We start from the raw sequence: 22,721 nt of genomic DNA, 5'->3' as shown, positions 1-22,721 counted from the left end.
TTTATTCACTCATTCATTCACTCCTACCTATTGATACTTTCTAAAAAGATTAATTGAAAACCTTCTATGCAGAGTTGGCGGTGTTGTGTGCCATCATTTCCAATCATAGTGACCCCACAGGACAAGTAGAACTGCCCCCTAGGTTTTCCAAGGCTGTGTCTTTATGGAAGCAGATCACCAGCACATAAGTTATCTTTGGTTCATCCTTCTCCAGACTACCAACATATATGTCATTAAGTCTTCTCATTTCTAGCCCTAAATATCTCTTAAAGTTAGAAGCCAATAAACAAACAAATAAATAAAACTTGGTGCAAGGTGGAAGTGGGTCGTCAGTGGAAAAATGAAATAAAAGCCCCTGGTTTAAAATGGAATTATTTCAGTTTCTATGAAACTAATTTTTCTCAGCCACCATTTCCCAATTTGTGGAGCTATGTCATTGCATAAGTGTACTTCAGTGTGTGGGTGCTTCAATTGTTGTTGTTTAAATGGCACATTTGCTTTACTTTAGATTCCTGAAGTGTTGGAATGAATATAGATGTGGTTACATATCTGAATAAAGAAACAGCATTCGTGAGAACACTGTGATCTGTTTTTTTTCTGCCATATTTCACAGTAAGAAGCCTAGATAATAAGTTTTAAAAATATTTCTAAACAACCAGGTAACATATAGATTCCTTCATGTGCTGCTTGAACTGTTAATATTTAACACATTTATTTATTACTACTCAAGTAACAACAATTATGACAAATGTATTCTGAGTTTTGCATTATGACTTTTATCTTGTCCTAATACCAATATCCCATCTCCCTCTTCCAGGTAGCCATAATTCCAAACAGGAATTTCAACTGCTCGCTTTCATTTTTACTGATTTCTCAGCACAAGACCCTTTTTCTTTCTGTGTGATCCTGCTTGCTGTTTCATTTGTGACTATTTAAAACTCAGTATACTTTTATCTCAGATCTTTGATAATGTTTTCCTCAATTTTCATTTGAAAGATTCACACCACAAATAATTCCAAAACTTGACATTTTTGTTTAATTCTAAACCTCATGAGCATAAAATCATGTGAGTAGAATTAGTGGGGGAAATCTGTTGAAATCTATCAAAATGGTATTACTTTGTCTCTTAAACTTCTGCTGCTGTATTTATGTGAGCCTGAGGCCTAATAATAAATACTTTTCACTTAGAGATGAAATCAGTACTCGTGGAACATTTGCCAATGGCAAAAAACAAAAAACAAACCATCAAAAAAAACCCCAGCTAAACAAATAAACACAATCTCTTCAGCCTTCTTCCTTATCTGCCTTAACAAGCAAATTTTATCAAAATATACTTTCATACATGCAATTTTAAATGAGCAAATAAGATATAATTTTAGTAACATTTAAACACATTATGCCTTCAAGCATCTTCCTTTCACAAGTCACTTTTACCTAGCGTCAGGATAAACAGTTATCTTATTAGTTTGGGTGTTCATTGACCTTGTAGTGACTTCATATTGAAGTTTTACCTCAGATTTAGGACCCAATACTGTTCTAAGGCCTAAGTTCCTTTTCTTTTTCCAAAATAGGAGGCTGATTGGTCATTTATCCAGAAGATGAGGTCCTGTGCTGCCTGAACCCCAGTCAAATGATTTCTCCTTCATATGTTTTTGAATATAAGTGAGTCTAGTTGTGGCATAGAATAAGTTGTGATTCATAATTTTCTTTTAGTCAACAAAAGACAAACTGTACAATAAATAAGCCTTAAAATTAAACTCAAGAAAATTCAAGTTTTTTGCTAAATAATGTTAATTTATAAAATAAGATTATTCAAAGGCAAACTTAAGTTGATAGCATCTAAGAAATAAGCAGGAGGGATTTGCCATCAGCCCCTGTAAAAATTTAGAACATACTATTTGTGGTTTAAAACTATGTCCACAAATTTTTTGATTCTCCCTCCCTTTGAATTCAAGGTGAACTAAGTGACTGATTTCTAATATTTAGAAAAAGTGTGAGTGATGGTGTGTGATTTTGGAGACTAGGTCCAAAGGAATTCTGACTTTATCCTCTCTCTTTTCCAGGTTGCTCACTCTGGGAGAAGTTTGCTGCCATGTTGTGAGGAGGCTCAAGCATCCTATGGAGAGGTCCCTGTGGGGAAAAAAATCCTGAGGCTCCATAACAATAGCCATAGAGAAACTGAGGTCTTCTGTCCAGAGACATGGGAGTGAGTGATCTTTAAACCAGATCTTCCAGCGCCAGTCAAGCCTTCAGATGACTGCAGCCCACAGATATCCTGTGGGCAACTACATGAGGCATCTTGAGCTAGAATCAACTAGCTCAGTTGTTCTAAATTCATGACAGACAAAAGCTGTGATATAATAAATGTTTATTGCTTTAAGCCACTAAGTTTTGGAATAATTTGTTATGCAGCAATAGAAAACATAACACATATTTATTTAACCTACACGTACTTAAGGAGCTCTGGTAGCATAGTGCCTAAGGCACTTGACTGCTAACCAGAAGGCTGGCAGTTCAAACCCACCAGCCACTTCTTGGAAAGAAGGTTGGGCAATCTAATTCTGTAGTGATACTGCCTTGAAAACCCAAGGAAGGGTCACCATGAGTCGGATACGACTTGACAGCAGTGGGTTACACTTACTTAAACAATACTTCAGGGGTGTCTTATACTTTGACAACTATCCTATAGGCTTGTTTTTAATTTTACAAACAATTCTAGAAATGTATTTCTAATAATAGAAAAATAAACATAAAAGAACAATCAGCCAGAATATTAACCTAATATATTGTTTCCTTTCTCCATCTTCTCTTCTAATGCAGCCCTTGTGCATAGCTTTATAAAACTATGAAACTACTCTTTCCTTTGTATCATATCATAAACATTTTTGCCACGTACCAACTAACTAATTATCAACTTTCAGGAAATGTACCATAGATTATTGCTGTTGGATAATTGGGTTGTTTCCAATATTTTGATAGTACATATTACAATCAATATTTTTGAGTCTAAACTTTTTCATTCTCATGAGTAAATGTCCATAAATATAATTACAGTGTCAAAGGTAAGTTATTGAATGTATTTTTAAGTGTACTGTTATTTCTAAAAGACCTAAATCTCATACAGTTTTAATATACTTATGGTAAACAAAAGTACCCTAAGATTATGAATCTTAGTTGCTGATGAGGACTCTGTCTCAGTCTTCTTTAATTTTTATAAATCTGAGCAGTTTGGAGAAATTTAATTCTAGTCTAAAAGCTGCTCCCTCAGATGATGTAATTTTCTTAGCTATCACATGACTTAGTTTCAATAAACCTTAAGACAGTCATCCCAGGTGTGCATATTTACAATAATTTACCTGAATTCCCTTTAGAGATGAAGCACCCATATAAAGAAACACTCCATATAGCACTGGCATGGGAATAAACTGTAAAAGAACAATTAGAGAAAGGTACAAGTTATTTTCACCTATAATGTTATCACGTAATTTTACACTTACCAAAATAAAAACAAAAACAAAAATAATATATTTTAGAGTCAGTAATAGAGCAGAGCCAAAAGACATGAGTTCAGATTCCAGCTCTGCACTTTTTAGATGTGTAACCTTAGATAAATTACTTGAACTCTCTTTGTCTTAGTTTCCCAATCTCTTAAAAGGGAAGATAGCAATAGTGTTGTTATGACTATTAAATAAGTCAAAACCTATTTTTTAAAATATCCAGTAAATGTTGTTTTTGTTGTTGTTATGTGCTGTCGAGTCAGACTCAACTCATAGCGACCCCTCCTGGGGTTTCTGAGGCAGTATCACTACAGAATTAGATTGCCCCATCTTCCTTCTAAGGAGTGGCTGGTGGGTTTGAACCGCCAGCCTTCTGGTTAGCAGTCAAGTGCTTTAGGCACTATGCTACCAGAGCTCCCATCCAGTAAATAATAAACAATAAATATTAACCATTATTAGTATTATCCTATCAGTTTAAAGATAATTTGAGTTTTGTTTCAAAATAATAAGATATTTGGATTAAAGACTAAAATTTGATTAAAGCTAAATGTAGATGCTGTTCATACATTATGTCAGATATTTGTAAATGTGCAGATTGTGGAATTTTTCTCTTTTTGTTGGAATATATCAGCATTCTCCTATCATTATCAGAAAATTGCTGATTTAATATAGAAATTAAATCTTGTAAATGTACTTCTGATTAAATAATTTAAAGTTTTCAAATTATAGACAACTAAAATTAGTTACAATTTTAAATGTAATCTCTGCACTTTGAAAATATCTGCCAAAATTATATGACAAAATAATTACCCATTAATGCTCTTCAAAATGAGTCCAATACTTTTAAGTGTGAAAAAATGAGTGTATGCAATGATATTGTCATTGTAAACTGCATATGTAACCATGGATATGCCTGTTCTCATCTTTGCACTTCTATCTTACACTAAGTTATATTAATTCCAAATATGTCTGTCCACTGACAAGAAAATAGAAACTTTATTTGTGTAAGCCTGTAGTGAATTCAGATCACAAGTCTGTCAGAAATAATGAAAGATTTTTTTCCCATAGCTTGATAACCAATTCAAAATTATGGTAATAATTTACACATTTAAATTTTACTTTGTTAGGCTAAATTTTTATATATTTAAGGATGCTAAAATTCCTCCCCCTTCAATTAAAAAGAGGAGCCTAGTGGTGCAGTGGTTAAGCACTCAGCTACTAACCAAAAGGTTGGAGGTTGAAAACCACCAGCAGCTCTCTGGAGAAAGATGGTACAGTCTGTTTCCATAAAGATTTGTAGACTTGAATCCCTAGGGGGCAGTCCTATTCTGTCCTATAGGGTTGTTACGAGTTGGAATAGACTTGACAGCAGTAGGTTTTGGTTTGGGTAGGTTAAAAAGTATTATATAAACATAGCAAAAAAAATAATAATTTCATCATATGCCACACAATATTTACAAATTTACTGCTTAGATTCAATTGAAATTCCTTAAACAATGATAAATATATTCTACCGTTTCTCAAGTTCCTAAAGGCAAATTTTATTACCTTTAGAATACTGGTCATAAAAACTGATGAACCCATTAGAACAAAAATCATAAGCCCAGTAACCCTTTGTTCTCGAATGCCGAGAAATTTGGGTTGCTCTCCTGGAGCTGAACATTCGGATTCCAGTTTTAGGCTGTTGACATGCGTGATGGAGAGGACTGTGGCAGCCACAAACCATGGCAGGCCCATGATGGAACACACACCAAGCATAACAGCTACCATTAGTAGGTCCAGATGGTACCCACAACCTTTCTGTTAAAAAAAAAAGAAAGAGAAAAAGATTTTCAGAGGACCTGAAGTTAGGTAGAGACAAATGACATCACTACCATGGAGCAGTAACAACAGAAAAGAGGCACTATCTTATATTTACACAACTAGTTCTAAAATGAAACATATACTAAAGGCAAAAAAAGGTAATAATCGCAAAATATATAACCCACTTCAAGAAAAGTTCCAAAGACAGATGTTGCTATTGCAGTTATATATTGTTGTTGTTATGTTGTTGTTATGTGCCGTGGAGTCGGCCCCGACTCATAGCGACCCCTCCTTGGGTTTCCGAGGCAGTATCACTACGGAAGTAGGATTGCCCAACCTTCCTTCCGAGGAGTGGCAGTTATATATAGTAACTATTAAATACTCCAATAGGTGTAATGTGCTCCTGAGTTAAAGTTACATTTGTTTTATTCTATTTCCATTGGATATGTAAAGTCATTTTCAAATAGAGTTACTTGTTATAGTTTCCTTAAATGAGCAACATAATTCACAACTGATTCACATATCTAGTCATTCATTAATTCATGCAAAAAAAATTAGTGTTTTAAAAATATGATTCAAATGTAAAGAGTGGGAAGCAGACAAAATAATATGTTCATAGGTAGTAATTTCCTTTATAAACTTAGACAGAGAGCTTTGGAAAGTACAAATGTATAATAAAAACAGAAAATACAATTCCCCTCTGATTGTGTTGTACAACAACAGTGCATCTTGATTCAATGCAAATCAAAGAAAATAAAGCAGTTCTGGCAATCCCACTAATTAATCAGCATCCTTCCTCTTGTCTTTCATTTAAATGTCTTTAAAACTTGGACTTTGTAACCAAATTAGTAGCTGATATGCATGCCAGCCAAAGGGAAGTATCCCTTTGTCAGAGAGAGAACTCTGCACCTTTTAACATATTTTTGTAGATTTTTTTCTCAAATAAAGACAGAAGCAGAGTTTTTATTCTCACATTCATCCATGAATCACGGGAAATGCACATATGGGAGGAAAAGGGAGCATAGCAACAGGTGATGCTACACCAGACCCCACTAAAACCAACATGCAGCAAGACAAGAGGCCAGCCAAGAGGACCATCTGATACCCAGATGCCACTGCTGAACAAATGCATTTCAGAGCTTGGCAGCAATTTCCTGCATCTGTCAAGTTAACCACATAAAAGACTATAGATTGACATGAAGAACCAGGCTGACAAAGAGGGCAAAAAAGAACATATCAAATGCCATAATCATCAAGAGAATGTGGTGCCAAGTGAATGTTGCAAATGCATTCATTTACTCAAGTGATCTGAGTTGTATTGCTGTTTATTAAAAATGATGTCAAAAGAAGCCTGAACTGTCTACAGAAACATGTAGTAAAACCCATAACTGTATTTTAACAGGAACTTTTTTTCTGTAAGATAATATCTCTCTTTGTTTTTACTCTTAAGAGATTGTGCTTAAAAGAAAAAACAAATAGATACTTTCAACATTTTTCAGAGATTAATGTTGTCTATACTTATCCTACTTCTCTAGGGAAGAAATTAAAAAATACTAGAGAGAATATGGATCTATAATCTGTATTTCCACTTATATTTATATATGATATATATGATATTTGCCATTCTCAAATATTTTCATTTGTAGCTTTTATCACTGTTGAGAGACCCAAAGATCACAAGGTGTAGTAAGTTTTCTGATTTTGAGTTCTTTCATTCTGAGACTGAGGTGCAGAACTAAGTCCCTTAGCCAGCTGAGCTGACCTTAGCCTCTGCAACTTAGCCAGCTTCATTGGGTATGTAGTAACACTCATTAAATGATAAAAACATTTTCATTGGTATGCAACTCACTCCCTAAAATAAAACCAATTACTAGTCCTGGTAATTTTGTTCTCGTTAGTTGCCCTAGAGGTAGATGCCAACTCATGGCAACTTCACATGAAGGTGAAGAAAAAATGAAAAGATCCAAACTCTAAGTTTGGGAGAAATAATGAAATGAGGCATTCTGAGATGACTTGGATATAGGATGTGGACTCAGATACACGATGTGCAGTCTACCAGGCGCTTGGTACAAAAACTAGAAAACATGATTCATCAAACCATTTCAGGGAATGCTCCAACCAAGGCAAAATGGTTTTCAATTGAAGAAAGAAAAATGAGTGAAAACTGAAAATGTGGTTCACTTTTGGTCTGGGGATGTGCTGAAGTAACACGTGTCTCATGGTGAAAATGTGGTTTAAGTCAAAGCCAGGAGACTTTACAAACATTTCACCAAAGCAACAGGAACAAAAGGAACAAACTGTTCCTCTGAGTAAAGAATGTTATGAGAAGTCGATTTATTTTGTTGTCATTGCTGTTAGCAGGAAAACCAACATCAGTAGACCACTCTTTACTGAACTTGATAGAAGACAAGGATTATAGGCAGGGTCAGATTGCCCAATACACAAGATAAGCATGGGTTTACTTGTGCTTACTTACTAATCTGTAGCGAACAATCTGCCTCTGGTTGTAAGCCAAAAATATGTGTTCAGTGTAGATAAAACATATCTTTACCGGAAGGAATTTGCTTTGAAAGTGCATATATTCAAGGAGGAAAGCAGAGCGTTAGGATTCATAGTGGCCAAAAACAGAAGGACTCTTCCACTTTGTGACAAGATAGCTGAGTTTTTAATTAAGCCAGGATTCCACAGGTGGTACAGTCAATATGTTTGGTTGCTAACTGAGAGGTTGGAGGTTTGAGTCCACTTAGAATAGGCCTGGAGATCTACTTCCAGAAAATTAGCCATTGAAAGCCCTATGAAGCACAGTTTACTCTGATACACATGGGATCACCAGAGGCAGAGTACCCAATAAGCATGGTAAGCACAAGCTTACTTGTGCTTACTTACTGATCTGTAGTGAACAATTTCACATATGAAACTGTTCCTTACAGATTACTTAAGTGAAATTGTTCACTATAAATGAGTAAGTAAGCACAAGTAAGCCCATGCTTATCTTGTTTACTGGGTACTCCATCCCTGTCAGAACCCACAAACGAAAACCACTGCCATCAAGTTGATTCTAACTTACAGTTACTCTGTAGACAGAGTAGAAATGCCCCATAGGGTTACCAAGGCTGTAAATCTTTACAGAAGCACTCTCTCATCTTCTCCCATGGAGCAGCTGGTATATTTGAAAAGAGGCTTTGATTCTGTAGGTAGGTGCTATGGGGTTGGGAGAGAGTCAGATGCCAGCCATACCTAGAAGCAGAATCTCTGATGTGGTGAAAAAAATGTGAAATTGTTCACTACAGATTAGTAAGTAAGCACAAGCCTATGCTAACCTTCCTTATTGGGTAATACAACACTATTGTCACCATGAGTCAGAGTCAACTTGGTTTCTGATTAAGCCATATTTGCTCTATTGTTTACCAAACCCCAGGGAGTTAAAGGGCAAAAACATGAAAATTTTGACTCCAAAGTGATTTATAGTATAATAAGAAAGGTTAAGTAATGCAGTCTCAAGTTATTATTATTTTTAATTGTTGTAAACACACAACAATTAAAAGTGTAAAACACACTTGCCAGTTTAACATTTCTTTAGGTATACTTCAAGTTATGATTTATTGTTGTTGTTATGTGTCGTCGAGTCGGACCCGACTCATTGCGACCCCACCTTGGGTTACCGAGGCAGTATCACTATAGAAGTAGATTGCCCTCTCTTCCTTCCTAGGAGTGGCTGGTGGGTTTGAACTGCCAGCCTTCTGGTTAGCAGTCAAGCGCCTTAGGCACTATGCTACCAGAGCTCCCTCAAGTTATGGTTTAGTTCTGCATTTAATTCTATAAATGTAAGTGCTTGAAAGGACCATTAAAAGAATGCTTTATTATATTTTAGTACTTTGCACTATACATAAAGGGGGGAAATAAAGTATATTTGTATATATTTTCAGATTTGTCCTTTGGAAGGCCTATGAATGTCAAAGGCCTGCTGTAGGCTCATGAAGAACAAGGAGCAAGTGCTGTGTGATTTATAAAGTTCAAAAGACCTGGAAAGAACAAGAGGACAGAAAGAACAAAAATTTCACATTGCTGTTAGCAAACGTTCACTTACTTACAGATTGTGTTTTAATATGATGCTATTAATACTTGGAAAATGTACTGCCTGAGTCAGTTTAACTGATAGCCTCTACACAGACTAATTTTTCTGTAAAATCAGCGGGATTTCTCCCTAATATATGGGCTGGAAACAAATTTCTTTGAAAGGTAAATGATGATTATATGGCTTACTTTCCAAAACAGGAGTCATGATTTTATTTTAATACATGTATCATACAATGAAATATATATGGCCATTGAAAATGATAATAAAGATTTATACTGTTGATATGGGATGATTACCATGGCAGTGCTATTACATAAAAAATATAAGCAATATATATAGTATGAAAAAATATATTTGACATATATAAAAATTATTAACAATGTTATTTCCAGATAATGAAATGGTAAGGGCTTTCCACGTTTTTCTTTTAACTTTTTGTATTGTCTGATTTTTTTATTTTATTTTTTTATTGTGATTTGAGTGAAGATTTACAGAGCAAATTCACTTTCCATACAGTAGTTCACATATACTTTGTCTCATGACATTGACCACAGCTTACCACAATGCAACAGCTCCCCTCCCACTTCCTCCCCCTAGTTACCTCTTCCCAGTGTCCATCCCTCCATGGACTCCTGCCCCCTGAGCTGTCTCCCTGTGCATAAGCAGCCCTTCTTTCTCCCATGATTGTTCTCTCCAAGGAGTGTATCTACTTGAGCTAAATCTTCAACTCTTATGTCTGTCTTTTGTTTGGCTGGAAACCACAGGTGTGGGTTCAATTCCAGACCTGAAGGGCAACTAGGGGCCATAGTCTCAGTGGTTCCACCATTGCCTGATTTTTTTTTAAACCAAAATCATGTATTAACTTATAATCCAAAAAATATAGATGTATTTAGTTTAAAATATAAACTGGTATCTAGGAAAAATGTTTTCCTACTTCTTAGAAAGTAGTAGAGTAAAGCAATATTCATCAAAAAGTGTTTGATCTTGTTTTATAGAACTATCTAAATGAATACATAATTTTAATAATAATAGAAATTGTGGTAATATTTACTTTTGCAGAGGTTATAAAGCTAATATTTTCAAAGTAAATAACATTTTTTAACTTGTTGATATTAAATTATAATTGCTAAACTTGGGAATCCTAATTCCTTGTTTTGAGGTCAACTCTGGTAGCATAGTGCCTAAGGCACTTGACTGCTAACCAGAAGGCTGGTGGTTCAAACCCACCAGCCACTCCTCGGAAGGAAGACTGGGCAATCTACTTCCGTAGTGATACTGCCTCGGCAACCCAAGGAGGGGTCGCTATGAGTCAGAGCCAACTTGATGGCACATAACAAAAACAGCAACAACAATAGACAATACAAAATCTCCACTTTAGAACAGACTAGTTCAGTAGTGACTGGACCCAGCAGTATCGGCTTGTGAGTGCCAATCACTTAATTTTCAATTTTTTTTCCTAGCCATTCATATCAGCCATGATGAGAGCTTGATATCAGCTATGGTGAAAAGATTTACAACACAGAAATCAGCAAACAGGGTAAATTAGGATCATTTACTTTCTTTTTTTCCCCTCAGAGGGCTGGCTGTTAACCATTTATTAGCCCACCACTGATCTAGCTCTGATGGTGTAGTGCTTAAGATTGCTAATGAAAAGATCAGTGATTCAAACCCACCAGCCTCTACACTCTGCAGAAGAAAGATGATATGGTCTGCTTCCACAAAGATCTGTAGTCTTGCAAGTCCAATGGGGTCACTATGAGTTGGAGTCAACTTAATGGGAGTGAGTTTGGGTTTTTTTTTTTTTTTTTGTTAGTATAACAACAACAACAACAACATATTTTTGACTTTATGATATATTTTTGTAAAATATATCTTTATTAATGAAAAATTCATTTGGCAAAAACAACTGAATTGGATGAACTTTAAAGAAAAGGTTTTGAGCCAGTAAGTTACTTGCTCCAAAGAAAATTAAGAATGCTCCTAGTTTTAAGATAGACTCACACATCTCTAATATATATACAAAATTCCTTCCTACTAAGTTTTATTACAATTAATTATAGTTTCTTAAATTTACATCATTACTATATTCTATCAAATAATTGCATCAGATAGTTTTCAACATTTCAGACACATATATAAAATCCTATAAAGCATGGTTTCTATTTCTCTAACCATTTTTTCCAAGAGTTTAAAGAGTATATGAAAATAGCTGCTAATTCCCCCATGTTGTTATGGTTAGGTGCCATTGAATTGGCTCTGACTCATAGTGACCCCATCTACAACAGAACAAAACACTCCTCAGTCATGTGCCATCCTCACAATACTTGCTATATTTGAGCCCATCATTGCAGCCACTGTGTCAATCCATCTTGTTGAGGGTCTTCCCCTTTTTCACTGACCCTCCACTTTACCATGATATCATTCTTCTACTTCTGACAAAATGACCAGGTGAGATGAAGTCTGGCCATTTCCACTTCCAAGGAGCATTCTGGCTGTACTTCTAGGGCAGATTTTTTCATTCTTCTGGAAGCCCATGGTACATTCAGTATTCTTCACCAACTCCAGAACTCAAAAGCATCAACTTTTCTTCAGTCTTCTTTAGTCATTGTCCAGCTTTCACATGAATATGAGGTGATTGAAAATATCATGACTTGGGTTAGGTGCACCTTAGTCTTCAAAGTGACATCTTTGCTTTAAGAGGTCTTTTGCATCAGATTTTCCCAGTCCAATATGACATCTGATTTCTTGACTACTGCTTTCATTGGTGTTGATTGTGAAACAAGTGATATGAAATCTTTGACAACTTCAATCTTTTCTCCATTTATTGAGATGCTGCTTATTGGTCCAGTTGTGAGGATTTTTGTTTTGTTTATGTTGAAGTGTAATCTATACTGAAGACTGAAGTCTTTAACCTTCATCAGAAAGTGCTTCAGGTTATCTTCACTTTCAGCAAACAAGGTTGTGCTGTCTGCATACTGCAGGTTGTTAATGAATCTTCCTCCAATCCTGATGCTGCACCCTTCTTCATATAGTCCAGCTTCTCAGATTATTTGCTCAGCATACAGATTGAATACTGGTGGTGAAAGGATAAAACCCTGATGCACGTCCTTCCTGATTTTCAACTAGGTTGTTCTGTTTGAACAACATCTATGATACCATCACAAAGCAAGATCATGTATGTTCTCGTTCTACAAGGGTTGATCCAGATTACTCCGAGCCATTTAATTGTTTTATCCATTTAATTGTTTTATTGATTTTATTTAACACATTCCCTGAAATTGATAGTGTTCACACACTGTATCTAGGACAAATTGTATACCAGTGAACAGTTGCAAAGTGGCAGGGTCAGAATATAATATATAAGGTATATCCTTATATAGTTATCTCATTTTGTTAAAAAAAACAAAAACAATGAAATCTATAGTGAAACTCAACTAAAATGTCACTTACAAATTCTAACATTTATGGTTGGGCTTTGCTGTTATAGGAATTCAAACAAAAGAATAATTGAAGAAAATAAGAAACATCTGAAGAAGTAATTTGTTCTAAGCGTGAATGCAACGTGTGGTAGGTAGTATGTCAACTTGGCTGGGCCTGGTTTTAAGTGGCTGGGCAGCCGGATGTAGTTATTCCCCATGGTGAGACTAGTAATCAGCTCCATGGTGGAATCCACTGGAGCAGCTGAGTAGCTCCCTAAGGGATGTGGTCTGCTTCTAGCATATGAGAAGACAGCTTTGAAAAAGGTCTGAGCTTTTTGGCACACTTGGACCCTACATGTAGCAAAATCTTCATTCAGCAGACTGCCATGTTTCCTGCTGATCTTGGGACTGTCTCTGAACTTGAACTAGTGGCCTGCCATGTTGTTTGGTAATCTTGGGACTGTGCCATTTTATTTGTCTACCTTGGGTTTGTCAGCTTCAGCAGCCAGCAGCTGTCTTGAGTTAAGAGAACTGTCCTGCTTCAGTGGGCCAGGAGCAAGAGGCAAAGCTGAAGCCCAACGTCAAGGGGCCTTCACTCAGCCTGTAGAGCTGGCACTCTGAACTTGGACTTCTAGCCTTCAAAACTAGAAGAGAATAAATCCCTGTTTGTTAAAACCATCCATTTGTGGTATTTCTGTTAGAGTGGCACCGGAGAACAAAAATGCAATCTAATAGGTATATTTAGAATCAAATGAATAGAGGAATCTCAGACATAAGACTATTTTCTTTTTAATTATGTTTTGCATTCAACAGTTCATGTACATTTGATTTCACAGCTGATTACCATCCCCAATCATGAAAAACTCTCCTCCTCTTCCCTCCCTGTGACTACCCCCTCCCTGTGCCCTTCTTAACTATGCACTCCTGTCTGCCCAGCTTTCCCTCCATGTGAATGCTGCCCCTCTGGTGTCTCATGGCTGATTGATCTAAAGGGTGCATTTCCCTAGAGTGGGTGGGTGCATCATCCTGGGGTAGGTATTCTGTATGTAGGTCTTTCTACTGTTGGGCTGAGAGCCAATCCATGGAAGTGAGTCCATTTCCAGGCCTGAAGGGTAAGCAGGGGCCATCGTGTCAGGGGTTTCATCAGTCTCCATCTGATCAGTAATTCTGGCCATTTTTGTGTTTTTGAATTTTGTTGCACATTTTTCCTCACACTCTATCCAGGATCTCCAATTTTAATCCCTTTCCGAGTGGTTGGCATTGGTAGCCAGGCACCATCTATTTCTTCCATTCTTGGGACTGTGAAGGACTGTGAAGGTCCTTATGGTCCATCTTATCCTTGGCATAATCATTTCCAGATGTCTTTGATTTTCTTCACTCTTCTTTGCTTCAGATGAGAGGAGACCAATAGTTTCATCTTAGATGGCCACTCGAAAGCTTTTAAGACCCTAGTTGCTACTCAACAAAGTAGGACGTAGAACAAGATTTTCATGTACTATGTTGTGTCAGTTGAGCATGATGTCCCTGAGACTATGGTCTTGAGTCTGAAAGCAGGCCCAGTGATTCTCTCTCTCAAGGTGTTTGGTTGTCTCTGTGAAGTTACTCCAACTCTGTCTTCTATTTCTTCTGTAATGCATGTGGCTAATTTTGTAGCACAAGTGCATATGTGAGATTGTCTTCAGCCAAATCTATCCTTGGTCTAGGGTATATTCCTGTTCACCTACCCCCATCTGATCTTCTCACCTGTCTATGCATTTATCCTTAGCCTGGTGTTTGGTGTTCATGGTAATGCAGTATTGTGCATATGATAGTATTTGCCTCTGTTGCAGTATCTTATGTGTACATTTCAGTGTCCTTCCTTTCCCCAGTATCATCCTGCTGGTCACAGACTCTTTCCATACCATCCCTCCCCTCACCCAAATCAACATGTGACCCCTAACTAGTCTGAAATTTTCCTTCCCCTTTCCTCCCATCTCCAGTAACCAACAAAGTGAATTTCCTTCCCTGAGTAAACCTTTCCTTGACATTTTACAGTAATGGGCTCATACAATATTTGTCCTTCTGTGATTGACTTATTTCACTCAGCATAATATCCTCCAAATCATAAGACACATTTTTAAGGGTGTTAACAGACTATATTGTCATTTCATTAAAATATGTTAAACAAGGTAAAGAAAGTTAGAACTTTAACAATGCTTTTGATTTTAGGCCCTAAAGGACTAAAGCTTAAACTTCAGAGCTCAGCCAAATGCTGCAAACAAATATAATATTTAAATTCATTGTAAGAAAGTATCTTGAAAGAAAGTATTAACCTGAAAATATTATTTTGCTATTTCACTGTATAAATGAATACTTAATATGGAAAAGTCAAATGAGTATGAATTGGTATCAGTTAAATCAGAATGATTTACATTAAAATGGATGATAAAATATACCTTTAGCTTATGTTCTTTTCTGTTAATGATGACAGCTGTAATCTGTTGGTCCATAAAAATTAGAATAGTGCAAAGCAAAGCTGGAATAATAGCAGCTATTATTGTCCACCATGGATTTGGACCTAAAGGTGTCACAAACCAGCCACGGTCATCTCTTGTGGGCTGTGAAAAACAAAAGAATATACATAGTTATTAATTGAATTAATGACTACTTAATTAAATTAAATCTTATGGATACTATAAGAAACTACTATAAACTAAAATAAGTATGCTATATTTAATAATAACTAATACTTACACAGCATTTGTAAGATACCAGGCACCATTCTAAGTCATTTAAATATTTGAACTTAATTTTATCTTTACAAACGCTAAACAAGGTGATACAGATGAGGAAACTGAAGCTGGAAAAGGTAAAGTAACTGGCCAAAGGTCACATACCTACTTAGTAACACAGGCAGAATTCTATTTCAAACCTTTTTAAATCTGTTCTGTATTTCAAGCCCCATCCACCATGTTATTCTGCCCCATTATTAAATGAATTAATATAATACATTTACTTTAATGTCAAAATGCTCCTTATCTTTCTGGAACATTGTATATAGATATTCCAACTGGGAAATTTCATAGAAAAAGTTTTTCAAGTATTCTGTAGATTTCTGTTTTTTTAATTCTTATTTTTTATTTAACATTAGACCAAAATTTTAGTCAAGTTGTGGACATTTTATTTACTGCTTTATTAATCTATATTCTTTATAATTTTAAGAAAATCCCAAGTATTGGAGTTACAGACATCATCTAAATGAAGATTAGGCCTAGAGAGAGAGGGAGTTGGACAGATAGTAGATGCTATGATAACTTCACCTTGAAGACACTCGGCACTTGTAGTTTTGGAGATGGAATTCCAATGGCATAGTCAATTAAAACCATACACAAAATTGTAAGAAAGACAGCAAAGTCACTCACTATCGATCGAACCTAGAAATAATGAAAACACTTGTCACTTGAAGGAGCTATAAATAGTGATGAATACTCAGGAACATAATCTAGAGTCACACTTTATAAACACTTTCTGACATAATATCACAATATTACATTTTATGCATGCTATAATATTACCATTAGCTCTGTCAGAACCTGAATATATATTTATATATCTATGTCAAGATTGATATACACTCAACCTTTCCAGAATTAAGCATTACAGAATAGCTACAATTATAATTGTGCTGTTGTTAAGTTTATTTAAAATCTAAATGTATTATAAACCCAAGTGTGTGAAACTTCAGAACACAGAATATAGAGTAAGATTGCATGGCCAGAATTTGGCTGGATTTTAGGGTTCTTCTTCACTTAGTTAATTTTTGTTGTTGTTGTTGTTACCTGGTATGCAATTTATTAGCTACAAAACAGATATCTGAAAATGGGAATCAGAAGATTCACATAGTTAATACTTAAATCTGATAAACTCAAAGCACCATACAATAAAATTATTTTTATACAATAAAATTATTTGCAGTAAAGAAAGATAATGTTTTAGTTAGTTTATCTGAGAAGCAAGTATGGCAGCAGCAAAAGTTATTCTCGGTAAGCCAGTTTTTAAAGACATTTCTCATTTATAAAGCCATCTTTGAGGAAATATCCTCACACAATTATCAACAATATCTGGTTTATATTAGGATGCTTTTATGACACATACAAAAACACACAAAAAATGCTAACAAGTAGCATTTCAATTTATCAAAAAAGAAATAAAATAAAAGAAGTTTGTATTAATCAACTCAAGCTTTCAGCCAAAAGAAACTAATCTTTCACATTAGTCAGAAAAGGAAGAGAAGGAGAGGAAAAAAAAAAAAAAAAAAACAAATCAGAAGAGCTCTGTGGTAGACCAGCTCTTGCAACATTTTCCAGAGTGAAATACTGATTATAATCTTTAGCTCATCCCTAAAGAGCTTGTTTCTTTGTTTCTTTTCTGTTTTTCTCCCCTACCCCTGAATGTGACATTATAGGTATTACTCTGCTGTGCTAAACATTGACCTAAGAAGCTTTTTTTAGGGGAGGGTCTGACACTTTAAAAATGAAAAAGAGAGGAAGTACCAATGAGTCTTGAAGGGGCTTTCCCAATTAGAGACTATAACTGTGGTTCCTATGAGGTATCTGTTAGGATGGAATAGTTCCAAATCACACTGTTGACTGGGCAAGAGAGCGGCAATCAAGAATGTGTGTGCTTTCCGTTTCCAAAAATGTAAGTGTGAAACTGGAAGTTTCCCCCTTGGGATTTGTGGTTGAGAGAAAAGCCTGGAGGGTGTGTGCACTATATACTTGTATCCTATAATGCTTCCTTTTCACCTCCCTCATGCTAGCCCCAACCCAAACCAAAAACCTTTTAGTGGCTCCTTTTATCACATTAATTGCTCTTTCTTTTGTCCTCAAACATGTATGACTCCATAACATGTTTTATGTTATTTTGCATTTTGACCAGGAAAATTATAGTCTGAGTACCTTTGTTGGAAAATATCGGCTGGTCTTGAACTGCTTCAGAGTAGCTGACATAGTAACTGTGGAAAAGAACAGGATCACTGACCAAAATAGAACATCTGGAACATACGGGTGTTCATGGCCACAGGCTCGCCCAACATACTCTCCATGCAATGATTTGCATTCCTGCCAGAGGAAGTAAAACAGATGGGTAATTAAGATAAAAGCTGGACACATTTCTTTCAGAAAACTAACATCTTAAGATCAATTGCAGTTCAGATGATGAGGCTTTTCATCTATGTCTCTCACGATGATTTAATAGACATTACAAAGTCTGAATAGGTAGTGAAAAAACTCCAAGATGTATATTATGTAAAACTTAAACACGAACCACTTTTTAAGTATCTTTCCTTTTCAAACTAAATTTACACCTACAAAACAAATCCATTTACCAATCAGTGTGTGTATTTAACCTACTGTCTACTAAGTTTCTAATACTAGGTTTGTTGAAAATATAACATGTTTGATAGTGAATGATTACTAGGGCAAGACACTCTGCCAAGTCCTTTAAATACATGATTTCAATTAATGTTCACATTTACTCTATAAAACAGATTGATGTTAGTATTTTTATTTCAAGTCTGAGGAAACTAGCTTAGGCAGGTCAAGTAATCTGCTATGGTCTCTGCTGGGGGCAGCAGAGCTGAGACACAAACATGGTGCCTGTGGTGGGAACATTGCATATTAAAGAGGAACAATGATCTTACAGAATTATCTAGTCCAAAAGCTACTAAGAAAGACAAGAAAACTTGGATATATAATTACTGAAATAAAATTGTGAGTCAAAAGTGAGGTTCTTGAATTTAGATTAAAGAACAAATGAGAAAAAAAGTTCCTACATGAGCAAGGCAAAACTCTTATTTACTATGACTTCTTGCCCCCATCCCCTATTTCTTTTCTGTTAGTATGTGTAGACTTCTATCAGCTCCTGAAAGATCATTTCTAATTACTGCCTTAGCCATAAGGTGGCAGCAAAGTCAAAAAAATTTTCTTTCTCCCAGAAAACCAGCATTTTTCAAAATAGAAGTATTTTGAAAGAAAAAAAATATTTTAAAGTCATTTTAGTTTCTTTAATTTTATTTTAAAAACTCGACTCCTGAAGAATTTAATTTTTATTTCAAAAAGTAAAAGAACGGTTTAAATGATCCAGTGACCTTATCAATCCTTGAGGTACAGAAATTAAATTGGGCCATGGTACAGAGAGATCTTACAGGAAAATGTGGACAGATGGATTGATTGTCAAAATAGAGGCCACCCAATGAATCAAGCCTCAGGACCTGGACTCCTTGAAGAGGAGAACACAAATAACTCCAAAAGCCTCTAGAATAAATCACAAATAGCTACATTATCCTCAGAAAACAAACAAATAACTAGCAAAATCTACCTGAGGCAGCTATCCTAAGTCTAGGATTCCTGGGAAATAATGTTAGACATGTTAACAACTGTCTAAAATAATTTTGACCCCTTTTGTAATCTAATTGCTGGCTAAAGTTGAATTCTAGTTATCCATGCCAAATTAATATAGTGCAAATAACTTGGCTAATCATACATATATATGTGTGTGTGTGTGTGTGTGTGTGTGTATATCCATCAGAAAAGTTCCCCAGGTTGTAATTATAGCTTTCTTTCTCTTGAAACTGTAAAAATAAAACAAAAATGAGCCCTTGATTTTTCACTTTCTTCTCCTCCCCTGTCTAGATGCTACTAGAACAATTACTAGGCAATGTAATAAGTATTTGAATAGCTAAATACAAAGAAAAGCTATAAGTCCATGATAAACATATTACCTATAGTTTGTGACCATCTTCTGTCTTTTATCTTCTAAATATTCTTTAGGCTTGGCTAGGTCTTGCTCTCAATTCTTAAAAATATAGATGCCATTTAAAGGATCATTTAACTGTTTTATAACCTATAATAAATTGCCAATAGCTTACCTAGTTACTTTAATTCAAAGCAAATTAGAAAATAACATTTTTTTCTTCCTTTTGAGGGTACAGTATGCTAATTTAAAAATTTTTTAAAAATGAAAATTTTGGCTTACTAAATTCTACATTTTCAGGTTTATATTAATTGTACCCTTTGATACACACTTACATACACACACACAATAACAACAAGTCCTGAGGTTTGGAAGTGAAACTAAATCCAAATGCTGGTCTCTTATTTTGAATCTAACATATGGTTTCATTTACAATGGGTACTAAAAAATTGCTTGTTGACAAACTGATTTCTAATAATATTATTCCAACAGAATCTAAATTTCAACAATTTCTAAAGCTAGCAAAAATTACATTTCTTAAAATAATTAAGCTGACATTAATCTCCTGCCCTTATATATATATAGAAGCTAAATATGTAATGCAGGCACTGAAATAATTCTTAACCCATTGCTAATTAATTGCTTGTGAATATTTTAAACACTGCCACATTGCCTAGGAATTCCTTGTAATGGCTGATTTTGATATTGCTAAAAATATATTTAACAAATAAACCTAAGTGTTCTTGCTTGCCGTGAAAGATCTGCATTAAACGCTAAATTTGTGAGGCAAGACAAAAGTAGTCATTAAATTTTCTTGTACACTTACTATGCATAAAGAAGTTTGAGAGAATCAAAGAGAGCTACCATTCTTTGCCCTTGCTAAGTTAACAAAAGTAAAAATTTATGAGCTATGAAATAATTCAATAAAATATTGAATAAAACAATATAGGACCTGACAAATAATATAGAAAATACATGTTTTATGGCTATTGTAATGAAACTATTTATAATAGCCACCAGCACAATGCTTTATTTGAAAAAAAATAATAATAAAGTTTGATAATATTGATGATTATACTCAGGAAAAAACACAGCAAAATATTAAGATAAAAAAATAGTGGTTTTCATTGATACACTATTACAAGAATCATATTTAGAGTTTTATAATATCTGCATAATCTACGTCCCATTAGCTGGTCTACTTACTAAAATATATCATTTTAGTGCATGATAAAATAAATGAGAATTGATATAATCTTGTGCTGGTGATTGTACTGGGATTGGAGCTTATACAGGTAGGCAAAGTGGCAGAAATTTTGGTTTATAATGTTTGTAACTGGAAATAGAAGAAAAGAAACTAGGGACATCCAGATTATAATATTTGTTAAAAGCAGAACACGTTTAGATTTCAAATTAAACAGGTGAACAGAGGAAAATGATGCAGAGATAGAGGTCCACAAACAGTACAATAGATTGAGGAGAATTGTGAAACGTGTTGATGAAAAAAATAAAAATCACAAAGCAGAAAAAAAAATATATGTATGTACATATATACATACATATATTATATACATGCATACATACATATATGTATGCATGTATATATGTACATGCATATATACATATATGTATGCATGTATATATGTACATGCATATATACATATATATCTATCATATATGTATGTATGTATGTATGTGGCCATCCCCTTTCTTTGAGTAGAAGATAAGAATTAATGGAAGTAAGAAAGCCCTTGCTGAGAGAGGTGTCAGAGTTTTGTTAAGAAAAGTGACTTTTGTTTCTCCAAAGATTTTAGTATTTACACTAAAATATTCACAGATATCCCCTCCCCTCCCTCAGTATATTCTGAACAGCTGGAGCAGCATTACAGAGTGAAGTAAAAGTGTTATGGGTTTGTTACACAGAAGGCAGACTTAATTCTGCCATATGGTTTCATTTAGGTCAACACCCCTTTATTTAATGTGCTTTCTGTTAATCTCAGTTGTATTATTCTGTATATGGATGCTTTGGGAGTAATCCAGCCATACTAACTATTAGAAAAACTTAACAATGAAACGAAACCTCAGTTTATGGAGGTATATCTGAAATTGTTCAAATTAAAATTAAAACAAAATTGTATCACTTTTATTACTATGTGTTCAAAAAATTTTACCTTAGTGGCAATAATTAATTCAAAATGTCTATAAAAGCCCATAAAGTAGTACTACTCAAGCTATGACTAATCTTTCAATGTTTCACTTACCGACACAGTTAAATTCTCCCAAATTATGTCAGAGGAGGATATATTGGAGTCCTTCCATTCTTTCAATGTATCATTGCTGGGATTGTGAGGTTCCACACAATTACACCTGAAAATGCAAAATAGTGTCTTTTGTAAGGCCTAAGGCATATGAAAGGTGATCCCACAGAATGTGGAAATTATCAAACAATATAATTAATATCACATACAAGTAGAATCTTACTGGAGATAATTAAAAAATGGTTGCAGCAGTATATTGACAGAGAACTGCCAGAAATATAAGCTGGATTCGAAGAGAACTTGGAACGAGGGATATCATTGCTGATATCAGATGGATCTTGGCCAAAGCAAAGAATACCATAAAGACATTTACTTGTGTTTTACTGACTATATAAAAGCATTTGATTCTGTGGATTATAACAAATCATGGGTAACATTAAGAATGGGAATTCCAGAACACTTAATTGTACTCATGAGGAACCTGTACATAGACCAGGAGGCTGTCATTTGAACAGAACAAGGGGATGCTGCATGGTTTAAAATCAAGAAGGGAGTGCGTCAGGGTTGTATCCTTTCACTGTGCTTATTCAATCTTTATGCTGAGCAAATAATCCGAGAAGCTGGACTATATGAAGAAGAAGGTGGCATCAGGTTTGGAGGAAGAATCATTAACAACCTGTGATATAATGACGACACAACTTTGCTTGTTGAAAGTGAGGATGACATGAAGCACTTACTAATGAAGATTGAAGAATACAGTCTGCAGTATGGATTACATCTCAATATATAGAAAACAAAAATCCTCACAACTGGACCTATAAGCAGCACCATGATACATGGATAAAAGATTGAAATTGTCAAAGACTTCACATTGCTTGGTTCTACAATTGACTGCAATGGAAACAGCAGTCAGGATATCAGACGACATATAACC

At 35.0% G+C, this 22,721-nt stretch overlaps 1 protein-coding gene across 1 annotated transcript in view; it reads right to left on the bottom strand.

The window, feature by feature from the left end:
• The window catches only part of SLC4A10 (solute carrier family 4 member 10), a 374,905-nt gene that overhangs the window by 43,594 nt on the left and 308,590 nt on the right, over positions 1 to 22,721 (bottom strand). The window contains exons 16-21 of the mRNA XM_042781073.1: positions 21,791 to 21,896; positions 17,735 to 17,896; positions 16,097 to 16,210; positions 15,233 to 15,394; positions 5,046 to 5,297; positions 3,357 to 3,425 (exon numbers count right to left, since the gene is read on the bottom strand). Of these exons, the coding sequence (XP_042637007.1) occupies positions 3,357 to 3,425; positions 5,046 to 5,297; positions 15,233 to 15,394; positions 16,097 to 16,210; positions 17,735 to 17,896; positions 21,791 to 21,896 (865 nt within the window). The remainder of the gene's footprint in view (positions 1 to 3,356; positions 3,426 to 5,045; positions 5,298 to 15,232; positions 15,395 to 16,096; positions 16,211 to 17,734; positions 17,897 to 21,790; positions 21,897 to 22,721) is intronic.

This window comes from Orycteropus afer, unplaced genomic scaffold, assembly GCF_000298275.1.
Source record: "Orycteropus afer afer isolate SDZICR_OR568_19922 unplaced genomic scaffold, OryAfe1.0 scaffold00084, whole genome shotgun sequence".
NCBI classification, from domain to species: Eukaryota; Metazoa; Chordata; class Mammalia; order Tubulidentata; family Orycteropodidae; genus Orycteropus; species Orycteropus afer.
Note: the sequence above shows the minus strand (reverse complement) of the source record. Positions and strands in the feature narration are given on the sequence as shown.